This window comes from Otolemur garnettii, unplaced genomic scaffold, assembly GCF_000181295.1.
Source record: "Otolemur garnettii isolate 467f Iridium unplaced genomic scaffold, OtoGar3 scaffold00035, whole genome shotgun sequence".
In the NCBI taxonomy this organism is placed as follows: domain Eukaryota; kingdom Metazoa; phylum Chordata; class Mammalia; order Primates; family Galagidae; genus Otolemur; species Otolemur garnettii.
Genome location: NW_003852430.1, coordinates 9,887,968 through 9,903,386, shown reverse-complemented (window position 1 = coordinate 9,903,386; position 15,419 = coordinate 9,887,968). Strand labels below are relative to the sequence as shown.

General features: G+C 34.0%; 1 protein-coding gene across 1 annotated transcript in view; it reads left to right on the top strand.

Moving 5' to 3' along the window:
- Positions 1–3,710: 3,710 nt before the first annotated feature.
- The window catches only part of EYS (eyes shut homolog (Drosophila)), a 1,547,934-nt gene continuing 1,536,225 nt past the window's right edge, over positions 3,711–15,419 (top strand). The window contains exons 1-2 of the mRNA XM_012805052.1: positions 3,711–4,461; positions 7,519–7,632. Of these exons, the coding sequence (XP_012660506.1) occupies positions 3,711–4,461; positions 7,519–7,632 (865 nt within the window). The remainder of the gene's footprint in view (positions 4,462–7,518; positions 7,633–15,419) is intronic.

The window sequence follows — 15,419 nt, the reverse complement described above, 5'->3', positions numbered from 1 at the left end:
TTATATTTACCTACTGAGTCCCAATTATGGCACCTTTAAAAAATTTATTCAAGTTGTGTTAAAACACTATAGATCCCCCCTGCACCAAAGCATATTGTATTCAATATGTATGGCTCCAAAATCATTTCATGGAGATTTTTCTGTTGCTGCTATTTTTTATTTTGTAGCTATTTTCATTTATTTAAAATTTCACAAGGCAGAAATGTAATGTGTCAAACCACTTTCTCTTTGAAGAGGTAAATGCACAATAATTAGGGACCAAGAGAGTTTTAAGAGGCATGGGACAACCCCCACAATAATGCGAGCTCACAGCTGCAGCCAGCCTACAGATGTCACACAGACCTAATTTTTGGTTAATGTGATTTGTTTCCTAGCATTTACATTTGGAAATAAACTGGTGACAAGGTTTAACTGGTTTGCTTTAGTGTGTCTTTTCAAACTAGGCTACTGGGAAAATAATATACCCATGCTACTGTAAATTAGTGATTTGCAGCCACAGAAAAGTATTTCAATTCTGTCCAGTGATTCTTATTCTTTCTAAAGCCCAACTTTCTCTCTTGTGTTCACAAATGTATAGACAATTGATTTTGATTTCTTCTGTTAGGAAATCACGTAGGTGCACTTCAGATACGTAGTTGGGACATTCCTCTCCCCTCTGCCATCATGTTTCTCTACCTGATCCTCTGGACTTTCTTTCTCTTTCTCTTTCCTAAGGTCAACAGCCTTGTAAACCTGGTATTTGACTTCTCTGGACTCCACAGTGTTGCTCTTTTTCTGTTACCACTGTACTAATTACTCACCACTATCACTAGATTAGCACTCCTGTCTCCTCCAGAAGTGGCCCAACTCTTGTCATACTCACTGATATGTTCCTCACCTGCTATTAGACTTCGTAGTAGTATTAATAGTATAGTCTCCTCTATACTATTTTGCTGAAAGTAATTTGAAGATGTTGTGAGGCTAATAACTATCTACTTCATTTCATTCTTAATTCTTTACAATGATACTTTATTTCAATTGATCATTGATAAATTCCTTTACTATCATCAAAATGTCCTATGTCCTCACTTAATATTATTGGTAGATTCCTGGAGGTTGCTGCTTCAAGGAAAGTCCTTGAATACTATTAATTTCTTTAGTATCTTTGGTTACAATGTTCATGAAGAAATGGTTTTGCTATACATTGTGTTGCTTAGTCACAGTTTCCATGTACCTATGGATGATGTTAACTGAGGATTTACTATAAAACTTTCCTCTGTTAAAACCCTACATGAGTTATTATCCTTCAAGAGGCTCTCTGTTGCATTCAAATAAAGTCTGAGCTCCTTTTCTGCCCTTTCTTGATATAATCTCTCTATAAAAAGAGCTTAACTTTCATCAGAATTCCTTTTTTCTATCTGATTAGAGAGCTCTACTTCTCTCACTTCCTTACAGATATACAACATCACACCTGACCCATAATATTTAACTAGATTATTTCTCCTGAAATAGTCTTCCTTGGGAGTAATTTTCTCAGATGATTCCATTTCAAAATTTTAGGGTTGACTTATTTATTTTTTTCTTTTTTGAGATTTTTGACCAGGGCTGGGTTTGAACCCGCCACCTCTGGCATATAGGGCTGGCGCCCTACTCCTTTGAGCCACAGGCACCACCTGGGTTGATTTATTTTCTAAACTGGATTAAGCATCCCCATTTCACATCTTTTACCCCTCGACTCCTCTGTACTATTTTGCTGAAAGTAATTTGAAGATGTTGGGAGGCTAATAACCTATCTAGTTCATTTCATTCTTAATTCTTTACATTGATACTGTATTTCAGTTGACCATTGATAAATTCCTTGTGCCTACCAAATTGGCTTGCGTATAGATGCAGCTGAAATATATTGGTTTAAAGTATTTCTTTTACTCTCAGCAACAGTAAACTTTCAGTGGAAGTTTCAGTACTGATTAACATACTTAAAATGAACAAACCACTCATTATACAAAACACTTAATTCTATTAAAGTTACATTTTTATCTTTTTACATGCATTAGTGTCATATATCACTCATATGAACTGATATTTGATCAATTAGAATTGAATTTGAAAAGAGGTAATTTATAACTCAAATTTGATTTCTATATAATATAGATTAGCCATTTAGATATGAAATTTATCATAAATATTTGGTGTGAATCTGATTATATCAGATAGTGTATAGAATTATTTTAATAATATTTAATTGATGGTCATGGTATAATAGAAAATACTGAGATTTTGAATCTGACAAACCTGAATTTTAATCCAAGATATGCCACTTACTTGCTGAGTAAAATTGTGTAATAGCAAAAACAAAAGCTACCATTTACTCAGTGGCCCACATATGCTTACATAGTTGCAATCAATCTTCAATGCTACCTTGTTAATTAAGTGTATTTCCCCCTAGTGTACCTATATAAAAATAAAGGGAATTAAATCTCACATTGCCTAAGGACATAGAACTAATGGATAACATAACGGAGATCCACAGAGCAGTTATTTTCCCTGTCCTCATTTTCATTCTTCTCTGATTTTGAGTTGTGTTGTGAGGATTACAGTGCTTATTTGTTAATAGAGTAGTAGAGTGATTTGTACTCTATAATTGGTAGATACTTGTTTCTTTAATTGGGTCGATACATTAAACTCGGAATTGCTAGATGGTTTCTATTCTTCTGAAAGCAATACCGCCTTCAACAGAATTGATGTCCCGGCCTCTCCTTTCACAGCAGTGGTAAGGGATGAAAAAAAAGTTACTAGCATATTGTTACTATTTATCATCCTTTCATTGCTCCATCTTATACTTCTGTTCTGTCTTTATCTGCCACCCCTTTCCATCAGTCCTGCAGAGGAAGTTGGGTGAAGCTTTATTCTGAGTTTAGTTATTTGTACAACAAAATTTTTTGGGAGTTCTTTATATATGTAGGAACTCCTGCTCTCTGGATTACCACTGAAAGGAGCATGAGTGTTGCCCCTGGGCACTGTAGGGCTTAGGTATGTATGAAAATTATATTTAAACTATTTTTATGTGTTTTAAAGATAATTTTCTAAAACTAATCAGAAGAGGAATCCTTACATCAGAAGAAAATTGAAACCATTCATAAAGAATCTTAACTAGGGCTGCATATCAGGTTCAAGCTTGGTGTAAATAGACTATACAAAAGGCTGCGGGGAATTGTTGGTTTAATTATGTCGTGACATCAAAACTCCTCAAAAGCAGGTGACAACGTAGGGCTTGTTTGACCATGTTTTTCTTGGTATTGTTTCTGAAAGAAGGTTAACAGCTGCGAGTGAAACTGTCCTGGAAATGTAACTTCTTATTTAAAGATAAATTCTAGTATTTTAATCTATAATCAGTAAAAAATAATCTGAAAATAAAAATAATCTAATCTTTAATCTAAAAATAAATATCTAGTGTTTTCTATATTGTTGTAGGAAAAAGTAACAAATGATGTATGTTTTTTCTGTTTAAGGAACATTTTAAACACTTGAATCCTACTGTTTCTTGATCCAAGAACACTGTCATCAAAAGTACTTGTTCTTTGAAAACACATCAAAAAAAAAAGGGGGGGGCCAATTCTCAGCAATCTCCAAATAACAACTTCGCTTGGAAATTTCTAGCAACACTTAAAGAACCCTTTGTAGTGATTCTTTATGGCACTTTCATGAAAGACGGTAAAATGCAGTTGTCCAAAATGATTAACAATTCGGTCATCATTCTGAGCCTGGTGGTTCTTTGTAACTATTGTATAAGTGGAAAAACAACATGTAGTCGGAAACCGGTGGAAGAATGGAGTCCACAACCCTCATCATATGTAGTGAATTGGACGCTCACAGAAAACATCTGCATGAACTTCTACAAAGATTGCTGGGATTTCAGTATAAACCCTAAAATGGGCACTTCAGATGATCACATTGTTCCCCAGATTTGCCCTTTGCAAATTCAAGTAGGCGACGTCCTTGTTATTTCTTCTGAACCATCTCTTCAGCCTCCAGAAATAAATGTGATGAACGTTTCTGAAGCATCTTTCATTGACTGTGTGCAAAATACCACGCCGGAAGATCAGCTGCTTTTTGGCTGCAGACTGAAAGGAAAGCACACTGTGAACTCCCAGTGGCTGAGTGCGGGGACACATTATTTCATCACAGTAGTGGCAAGTGGTCCGTCCCTTTGTCAGCTGGGACTTCGACTAAATGTGACAGTCAAACAGCAGTTCTGCCAGGAATCTCTAAGTTCAGAGTTTTGCTCTGGTCATGGAAAATGCCTTAGCAAAGTTTGGGACAAGACATACAGATGCCACTGTCAGCCTCCATTTTCTGGAAAATACTGCCAGGAACTTGATGCGTGTTCTTCTAAACCATGTAAAAATAATGGCAGTTGCATTAATTATGGAGGAAAGTGGAATAAGCAAGGATATGAATGTATCTGTCACCCGCCATTTACAGGTAAGCTATGGCTTTATAATAGCATGATTTTATTAAAAATGGGAAAATTAAGTGAATTAATTTACTGTTACTTAACTAAAAACAAACTGCACTTTTTTAAAAATTTCAAATTTCTTAGGATGGGCTAAATTTGGATTCAAACAAATAAAAATCCCATTATGGATTCTTTATTCTCACCTTTTCCCCAATACTCACTCTTAATGTCTCATATATTAAAAAATAAGATTATCATAACAAAATAGTTTTTAGCTATTGAATGGTATTATGGTATTCAGTTAGACAGTTCTGGAAGAAATGTGAAAATGAACTACGCATCTGAGTAAAGGAAGTTACAAAATTATATGAGGAAGTCATTGAAGTTGGCTGGCAGAGCGGGAGAGGAACAGGCAATTATGAGCCAAGATCAAGGTCCTTAATGGATGTTGTTGTAGTGCGTGTAATGTGATTTATAGATAATAGTGGCAAGGATGAAAGGATGGTATAATTAATAACTGGCTGTAATAAGGTAAATGAGAGGCAATGATCAGGAAAGGTTGTGAAACGAAGATATTTTGTAAGTAATTAAGCCAGACAAAGGGCAATCTAAAAATAACGTAAATCATGGTAACTGAGGCTGACGTGAGCATACATGAGAGTTTGCCAGGAAAATTTGGGCCATCACTGGAAAGAGAAGAGAAGGGCTAAAATGTAGGGAACGTTTGAAGTTTGGGAACTTATGAAAACTTTATTTTCACCAGCAGTCCACAGATTTGGCATGGAAAGTCACCAAGGAAACAAGTAGGGCGAGGATGATCTAACAAAGGGAGGTATTTGACAAAGAACAGATTGGGAGTGTATTTTGGTCCTGAGGAAGGAGGGTGGGCAGAGATATGTCTGGAGCAGATCACACTCCAGACTCCAAGTGTCATTTTGTTGGGCAGGATTTAAGCAGCGTCCTTCTCCCATGTGCCTGAGGCTAACCTCACTGGAGCCAAGCTTGAGTGAGATACATGGAAAACCTCAGGAAACCATTGTAGGCTCTGAAATTCACCTGGTCTGATATTTCAAAGAGTAATCTTGAACCTGATAGTAGGGAAGGACCAAGGCCATTTCAGAAGTTAATACCAACAATATCCACCAAACTTCTTGTGTCTATTATGGATTCAAATTCTCATTCGACTCTACTGGCATTTGAGTAAAGGGACCCGTTATATTCCAGACTTATGCTGGGGGTTATCAGATAGTTAAAGTTAAGGCAGGCTTGCGAAAAAGCAAAAACACTGAAACTGCTGTTTTGTGGTGAATAAAAGGAATTAATTAAAACTCTAAAGCATGCATTTTAACCTATCTGAAGAGTTTGAAAGAATATTTGGCCAGAAAATTCCTCCCATAGATGGGAATATTAACTTACATGTACGCATTCATATTTTGTTAAATATTATTTCAGAGGTTTCGCTGTAACTGCATACAATGGTTTGTTTCTTACTTAGTTCCTTTTTTCCTTTTTTCTTTCTCCCTTCCTTCCTCTCTCCCTCCCTTCCTTCCTTCCTTCCATTTGAAACACAGCCATAGGTGGTTTAAATCATTAAACTTTAAGCACCATAAAATATCTAAACATTACTTATATTTACAATATTAAGCTTACTCGATTATGCCACTTAAGTTATAAATAATGTCTTCATTTTAAAATGTCAGTAGATATAAAACTATATAGACTTACCAACGCTATTCAGAATACTCATTGAATTAGTTTCCGAGGGCTGCCTTATCAAAGTACCACAGACCGGTTAGCTTAAACAACAGAACTTTATTTGCCCAGTTTTGGACGCTTAAAGTTCAAGATCAAGGTATTGGCCAGTGTGGTTTTCTCTGAGACCTCTTTGCCTGGTCTGTAGATGGCTGTTCTCTGTACATGTCTATGTTTAAATTTTCTCCTTTTATAAGACACCAGACATACTGGATTAGACACCATTCTGAAGACTTTAATTCTGTATTTTTCTATATAAGCTGAAAAGAAACCAGTGTATGACTTGTGTACTTTTCTAAAGACTCTGTCTGGGTATTAAGACTTTAAGAAATGAGTATGGGGCATCACGAGTTAGCCTGTGAAACTCACTAACATTGGAGTAAGACATGGCCTATCAAGCAATCTACTGTTAATTGAGTTTTGTGATTGGAAAACAATTTGGCACACTATTATATTTATATTTTTATTCTGTTTGATGAGGTTTAGAAGTTAATGAAGAAAGCAGTGTTCTGCATTAGTGACTCAGGAATGTTAGGATGTAAGGAATCGGAAATGAATCAATGGTAATGGGAAAGACAACTGGCAAATTAATTAAGTGCTCAATTAAATTGAGGGGGAAAAGCAAATTATCAAATCAATGGCAACGATTTTGTAGCAACATTTTCACCCCTGCCACTCCTTGGGATTTCCTCAGCACATTTCTCTAGTAAGGATATTATAAGATGATTAAATATCCATAGAACAAATGCTCTATGCAAAGCTGTGATAAGGTGGGAACACAACAGTAGTGGTGAGTGAGACTAGAATTTCTGATATATCAGAAAGAGCAAAGAAGTGTAGAATTTATGGATTTATGCACAGTGACCAAGAATCCAGGTAGTAATTTCTCCTTCTGAATCTCTCCCCTGGCTAGGTGACAGGGCTAAGACACAAAGGCCACCTGAATATATCACTTTGTAAATGATCACTACGATGCTACCAGTATATGTTGAGGAACGAGTACTTATGTGTATTAATATTGTCTACCATCAAAATGCAAGTAAAATGTAAAATTATCATGGAAATTAACTAATGCTCAAGTACCTCTAATCAGAAAAGTATTTAAATGTTATAGTATGGGATCAGAAGATGAACAAAAAAATGGTGATTTCGAATACCAAAACTAATTTTTAATTTGTTTTCAATGCATGATGATGGAGTACTGTTTCATAATTGAAATACATTTTATCAAAATTTTGATATTATTCACTATTAAAAGAATTGGGAGAAAAACGAATGTTCTTAATTCGCTCTTTCTATGCAATATAAATAAACTTTTTTCATTCTTACAGGGAGCGATTGTTCAGAAGTAATTGGCCAATGTGAACCGAATATCTGTTTCCATGGAAACTGCAGCAATATTACTGCACATAGTTTCATTTGTGAATGTGATGAACACTTTTCAGGTAAAATAAAAATTCAAATGTTTTCCCCCCGGGTTTTTTTTTTTTTTTTTTTTGAGATAGTCTCACTGTTTTGCCCCAGGCTAGAATGCCCTGGTGTCAACCTAACTCACAGGAAACTCAAACTCCTGGGTTTAGCCATCCTCCTGGCTCAGCCTCCAAAGTCACTGGGACTATAGTTGCCCACCACAGTCTGATAATTTTTCTTTTTTTAATAGAGACAGACAGTCTTGCTCTTGCTCAGGCTGGCCTTAAACCCCTGAGCTCAAGAGATCCTTCTGCCTCAATTTCCCAGAGTTCTAGGCTTACAGGGGTGAGCCACCACACTTAACTCGCTTCATGTACTATTTTAAAACATGATTTTAGAGGTTATATGCTTGACCTTTTTATGGACGAACTTCATAAATCAGTATGGGCTGGGTGTCACGGGATCCCTCCCTGAGTTGAGGGAGATTTGAAATTTTGGTATATACCTGGGCCATTTCCTCAGAGTAAGAGAGTTGGTAACTACAGTTGCAGGTAGTAAGAACTCTGATGACTCTCTTCAAATAAAATGTTTTTGTTGTTTTCCATCAACTCTTCTATATTCTTGAGATAAATTCTGAGTTAAATAATTTATAATATCTTGCCACAGCCCGCATGCATACAGTGCATACAGTGACCTATAATTTAACTTCCAAACCATAACATTTTAGAGCAAAAGAAGTGGGTAATAACAGTTACAATTATCTATTTGAAAAAAGTTATTTTTGCCTGGAAAATTCATTTTATTAAATAGGCAGGCATAAAGTAGCTCTATTATTTTTTAAATAAAATTATTTTGAAGAAAAGAATTGTAACTTGAACTCTACATGTTAAAAACAATTTTAAATAACTTACATGGATTATTTGCTCAATACAAAATGAGCAGAATTTGTGTTTATTCACATTACTCTGTAATACTGTGCCTATAGTATTTTTGCAAAGAATGAATATTTTTTCAATTTGCTCTTATTGCTTTAATTTCTTATAAGATTTTCTATAACTCTGTTCAAACTTGCACTTCTGTTTAACTAATTTGAGATTATTAAGAGCTTCACTTGACACTTCTCTGGGCCATGACATTTTTAATTGAGGACATTTTTGCTAAAAGTGTGTTTAGGTTCCTGCTATCTAAATAAAAATGAAAAGTACTCCCCAATCTTTTTTTTATAAAATATGTAGGTCAAACATTTTCATGGGATTCCTATTTGTGACTCTATTTGTGACTCTATTCAGCATTACTTACTTTAACACATATTTTCCAAGATAATCCTAATGAAATAAATGATCCCTACTTATTATTCCAATGAACGTTTGGCTAAATTTAGATGCTACAGAGTTATAGGCCCTCGATTTATTTCCATCATGCCCTATTATAGACATTTATCCGTGAAATATAGGAACCCCTTAAACATTGCTTCCCACAAACTCAGCAATTCCAAAGCACAGCTGTATTTAAAATCTTGTATATTTGAACTCTTTTTTTTTTTTTTTTGAGACAGAGCCTCAAGCTGTCCCCCTGGGCAGAGTGCCGTGGCATTACAGCTCACAGCAACCTCCAGCTCCTGGGCTCAAGCGAGTCTCCTGCCTCCGCCTCCCAAGTAGCTGGGACCACAGGCGCCCGCCACAACGCCCGGCTATTTTTTGGTTGCAGCCGTCATTGTTGTTTGGCGGGTCCGGGCTGGGGATTCGAACCCGCCACCTTAGGTGTACGTGGCTGGCGCCTTAGCCGGTTGAGCTATAGGCGTCGAGCCTATATTTGAACTCTTATTGAAATTTCTGTTCTTGCATTGTGCAGAAATGGATGTGGTTTTTTTTTTTGTCACTTAATGATATTAAGTTAAATTAAATGCTGGAAACTGATTTAGAAAATAATGCAACCAAAATTTAGAGGATTTTTTTTTTTCTTTAGAGGACTCCTTTACCAAAATGTCCAAACTACTGGGGACACTTAGACTCCTTTTCAAAGTAATTCTTCAGAGGCTTTACCATTTCTAAAATCCAAATGTTGATGGAAAATAGCAAGAAAAAGTTGCATTGTGCCACATTGTACTGTTGTTTCCCAGTAATAGCTTTGTCATAAAATAATTAGTTGTATCAATCTAGGAATATTAACATTATTTGCAGATTTTTCAATTATAGTTTCAATCTCAATTATGCGAACAATGCAACTTATTTGAATCAAAATATAAGTTGTATGTGAACCGTGATAAATTCCAAATATTAATGTATGTCCTCCTCCCCAGTTTTTTGCATTTGATTAAAATAATGTGTATGTCATGGTGTAGATAACAAAGTTTTCATTTGTAATTTCACAGCAGGAGCAAGTCATTTTAATTTAGAACATGTTTTACTTGATTCTCAAAAGTATTACCTATAATAGTCAGATGTCTTCAACAGAATAAACATGCAAAACTTTAATGAATTGAAGCGAAAAATCAAACTGTTACTACAATTCACTGATTATCTGTTTGAAGCTCCCTGATTTTATTAATATCAAGCCGACATCTTTTAACTGTGTGTGAAGGTATCTGCTACCTGAGCTGACACATTAACAACTTCACTTTTTGTAAGTACAGATAAACTTGCAAAAGACAATGAGGAAAATAATCTGGGATCTGTCATTAAATCTGAAAGAAAAAGTACGCATCCCGGAGTGATACGTGAGAAGGCCTTTTAGATCTGAACTAACTCATCAGCAGCAGGCAGTCTGCTGAAATAATTACCAATATTTAAAGTAGATGCTGATGGGTGTTCAGCTAAAGTGTGCCTTGAGGTTTCCAGATGACAGTCAGTAAGATCGCAAGTACCATGAGATGGATTGTTAATAGGGACAGATGTATCATCGGCTGGTAGGGAAACAACTTCAAAACTTAATTTTTATTAAATGTAAATTTTTTAAACTTATAACCTTGTAGTATTTGTTGTAGAATAAGAAATACTCATCAGTGAATAGTAAATAGTTGTAGATTTATACCAAGGGCTGACAAAGTTTTCTGTGCAGGTCAGCTAGTAAATAAGTTAGCCTTCCTGAGCCATATGGTCTCCATGGCAATAACTCAACTCTGCTGTTGTAGCTTGAAAAACAACTGAACTATAGACAGTGTGCAAAAGAGTGAATTTCACTATGTTTCAGCAGAACTTTATTCACAAAAATAGGCAAAAGGGGACATTTGGCTCACAGTTACAGGATAGTTTACCTACCCCAGATTTATTCCATATAACTGGCAGACTGCCATAGCAAATCCTTATAGCCAGAACTCTAGAACCTCCAAGACTTCTTGGCCTCAATTTTGCTCAGGATAGAACATAAATATAACTCAAAATTTCCTGTGGTTCCCACTGACCAAGTTTAATCAGGCAGCCAGGCAGAATTATCAAGATCCTTCTTTTGCTACCAATGAAGATAAAAGAACTACCTGCTTGTGGCGCTTTGGGTCTTCAAAATCCTACAAGTTGTCCTCAAAAGTTTAATATACGTACAATAGTTTTTACACTCCTAGAAAAAGCCATGATGGAATTTAAAGTACAAAGTGGCCATTTATCAGACTCATCCGTGTTTGTGTTAATGCAATGGTAAATAATAGTACTTGGGTAAAAAATCCAGGGCAAATAGCAATTTGACATTTATCCATCAGTCTGTCTGGATTTCTCACATATATTCCTTAATATCTTATTGGTTCTTCACAAATATTCAAGGAACTATTATAGGTATAATCTTTTCTTACTATGTTGAATGGTGCATATTAATTTCTATTATTTTGTACATGTAATGGATTCATATATTGAGATTACATTTTAATAAGTTATAATAAATGTTCAGAAACTATGTTTCTAATGCTTTATCAATTATCAATTATAAAATTAGCCTTTCTGTCCAGTTTTCATGGTTCTTTAATTTCATTCCAAACTGAGAATTTTGGAACTCATCTTTTGGGTTGTTAGAGTTATCCTGCTGTAAAGCAGTTTAATAAACTACATCTAATGCAAATTTATTTCAAGACTGCAAAGTAATAAGGTATAGAGTTTGCTGACACTATTTGAAAACTAGTGAACCTTTATTAAAACAAATTCAGTTTTTTTTATATATCTCAAATATTGTGAAATAGAGTATGAAAAGGAGTAATTAGCCATGAGGTCAAACTTCAATCTCAGACATTATAAAAGTAAAATTAAGAATTAAAATCTAATCTAAAACTGCATGGAAATTTATTCTTCATGGTAATCCCAGATTTTAAAATGTCATATAAGATTTATGCATCCATTAAAAGTGATTTCTTCTAATTTATAACTTCATAAGGTCTATTTAAAAAGTTTTAAAAGTGATTTTATGATCAAGGCAGGAAAAATGTTTAAATTCTCATGCTATATATGACAAGTTCCTGACACTTAATTTCAAATATGATTTTCATGTAGGAGCAAGTGATTATCAAGAAATAAGCTCTTTTTCTCTTAAAAAATAATTTAAAGCTTAAAAAAAAAACAACAAATTTAGTTTCAAGATTGAGGAAGGTTTATTTGCAAGGCCTACTGGGATCCCTGAACTCAAGATGATCTAAATCTAACAGTCTTGGCAGTGGAGGAATAATCAGCATTAAGGGTATGGTAACTTCAGGAATCATTTGGACAAGTAACAAGAGGTCCAAAATCATGGAGCATAGTGTAAGAGAATAGTTTAAATCAGAAGAGAGACAGAATATTTCCCATGTAAATTATATTTCTCCATTTGCATAATCCCCACCAGTGGGTAGAATTTATGAAGAATAGAATTTTGTCCATAGAAAGGGAATCAGGCAGCAGCTAAATCAGATATAAATTTCTTCATTTTTAGTAATTGCGCTTTAATCCTATTCTGAGACTCTATTCTGATAGAGTTTGTAAAATTGATATCACTTAATTCAACCCTAGCTCTAACCCCTGCCATGGAGGGAATTGAACTAATCCTTGTTCTCATAAGGGGATTTTTTAAAAGTATTGTGAATGACACAAGCTGATCAGTACACTACATGTATAATCAATTCTAAGATGTAGTGACATAAAATTTGGAATTATAGTTTATGGGAAATGTTTACACAAATTGATACATTTAGCAATGTGCATAGTTTTTTAAGGCATTAAATAGGAAGAAGTTTGTGTATTTCACTCTACGTAGTTATTATTTTTACATCTTCAGACTTCATTTGGTGGTATTTTTCTTTTGGAATCTCTGTTCACTATGATAATTATCAGCATTGGTGATGACCTATAGTTCCAAGCAAAGCATAATCCACAGTAACATAACATTTAAAAGCAAGGCTCTGTATCCAATTACTAACATGAATGATTTTGTTTGCTACCCTCCCCCCTGAAATTTCCTCTACTATGCCTTCCCAGTAGTCCCTTACGCTGTGATGAATCCGCCTAGACTGATCAGCAAAACACCTATCCAAGTGTTCTCCATTCCACTGTAGATTGTTTTAGGATTGTTGATGCATTTACCAAGAATGTATTATATACACGTAATATGCACTTAATAAATGATAACTATTGGTAATTATGAGATTATAGGATGATAATGGGTTTCTTCTGCTTGTATTGAGCAATGCTAGTGTGAATTAATAATAAAAGCAAAGAACTTGAATGTTCAATAACGCATATAGTTTAGCTGAAGTTAGATATATGCCAATTTGAATGTCTATTATTTTTCAAGGAATAGATTACTTTTTTTCTTTCATTTTGAGTTGACGTAATAATTATACAATTGTACATGTTTATCATACAGAGAGTGATATTTTGATACATGCATATACTGTATGAGGATCGTATCAAGATAACAATATCCATCACCTCAGACATGTATCACTTCTTCGTGTTGTGAACACTCAGAATCTTCTTGTCTAGCTTTTTTGAACATGTACAATAAATTATAGTTAAACACAGTCCCCACTGCCATTCCTCCCATGTAGTGGTTATTTCCCGCTAACCAGCTCTCCCTATGCTCCACTTTTCCCAGCCTGCCAATCCTCAACATTCTCCTACCTATTTCCATGAGCTCACATATGGGTGACAACACATGATATTTATCTTTCTGTGCCTGATTTATTTCACATACCATAATGTCCTCCAGACATATTCATGTTGCCATGAACAGAATTTCATTCTCTTTTATGAAAATAGAGTAATATTTCATTGTGTGTATATAGGCCACATTTTTTTTTATCAATTCATCTTGATGGAAATTTGGGTTGATTCCATATTTGGCTATTATAAATAGTGCTACAATAAACGTGGAGGGTAGGTGTCTCTTTGATATAGTAATTTCCTTTACTTTGATTATTTTTAACTACAATGGGCCTTTGTTTGTCAAAAAATCCATAGCATAATCTCATCTCTGTTTTACCTTTGAAAGAAATGGAAGAAATAGAGTTATAATTTGTATTGTTGTATCCCAATGAGGTTGATCTTAAACTAAATTCTATGTTTCTTCTTTAATTTATTCATGGACAGGACAACGAAAGCCCCAATAATATAAGGCAGTGTCAGTGTGTATTTGTGTAGATTCATAATAACTATAGACATTGAGAACCAATATGGCTCACTCACTTTGCCTTTTTTAGGTTGTCTTTTAATTAATGATTTGTAGATAAACTTTATATATACTGATAGAAGTCATTTATTTGAATGAAATCCCTCCACTGTAGGTTTATCTTTTTTATTTTTTATCCTGCATATTGATGAACAAAAGTCTTAAATGTTGAATGTATTGTTTTTCTTTTCATATTTGGTGGGTGATATACCTTCTTTGGTAAACATTTACATATCTGGAAGTCACAAAATTTCTTCCAGAAGCTTTATAGTTTTGTACCTCTGCTTAGGTTGATAATTCATTCAAGTTAATTCTGAATTAACTTGAGGTTAATTAACATATGGTTCTCTCTCTCTCTTTTTCTTTTGACATATGGAGATCTAGTTGTTCCAGCACCATATGGAAAAGTCTTTTACACAAAGATTTGCTTGGCATATTTTGAATAGATATATTAAACAAATTTATGTATATTTCTACTTCTATAATCTCTATCCTATTCTATTGATCCCTGATTCTTTCCTTTAATCAATAACAGTCTCTGTTATTTTTATAATTTTTTAAAAAAATGAGGCTATATAGAATAGATCCTCTAATTTCTTTGTCTTAATCAAGACGGTTCTGACTATTTTAGATCCTTTGTATTTCAAAATAAATCTTAGAATCAACTTATCATTTTACCTAAAAAAAAAATCCTTACAAGGAATTTAAGTCAGATAGTATTGAATCCATAGTTCAATTTGGGGAAAATTACCACTAATCAATGAACATGATACATGTCTAATTATTTATAATTTTGGTAATTACATTCAGAGGCATTTTACACATTCTACAATTTTAACGGAAGGAGAATTGCAAGCATTTTGTTAAATTTATTTTAATTATTATTTATTTTAATTATTTTAATCTTTTTTGATGTTAACATAAATGTAATTGTTTTAAAATCATTTTATTATAATTTTATGTTATATATTAAGGAAGATTCTATTTATACTGCCTTGTAAACTAAAACAATGATAAATATATTTATTAGTTTGAATCATTTTCCTAGATTCTATAGGATTTTTTATTTAAATAATTTTTGTTGTCTCTAAATATTTTATATATTCCTTCCTCAATTATAGTACTTACTTTATCTGCTTTTCTTATTACACTGGCTAAGATCTCTAATACATCATTTATTAATAAAGAGGGTACCCTTCCATTT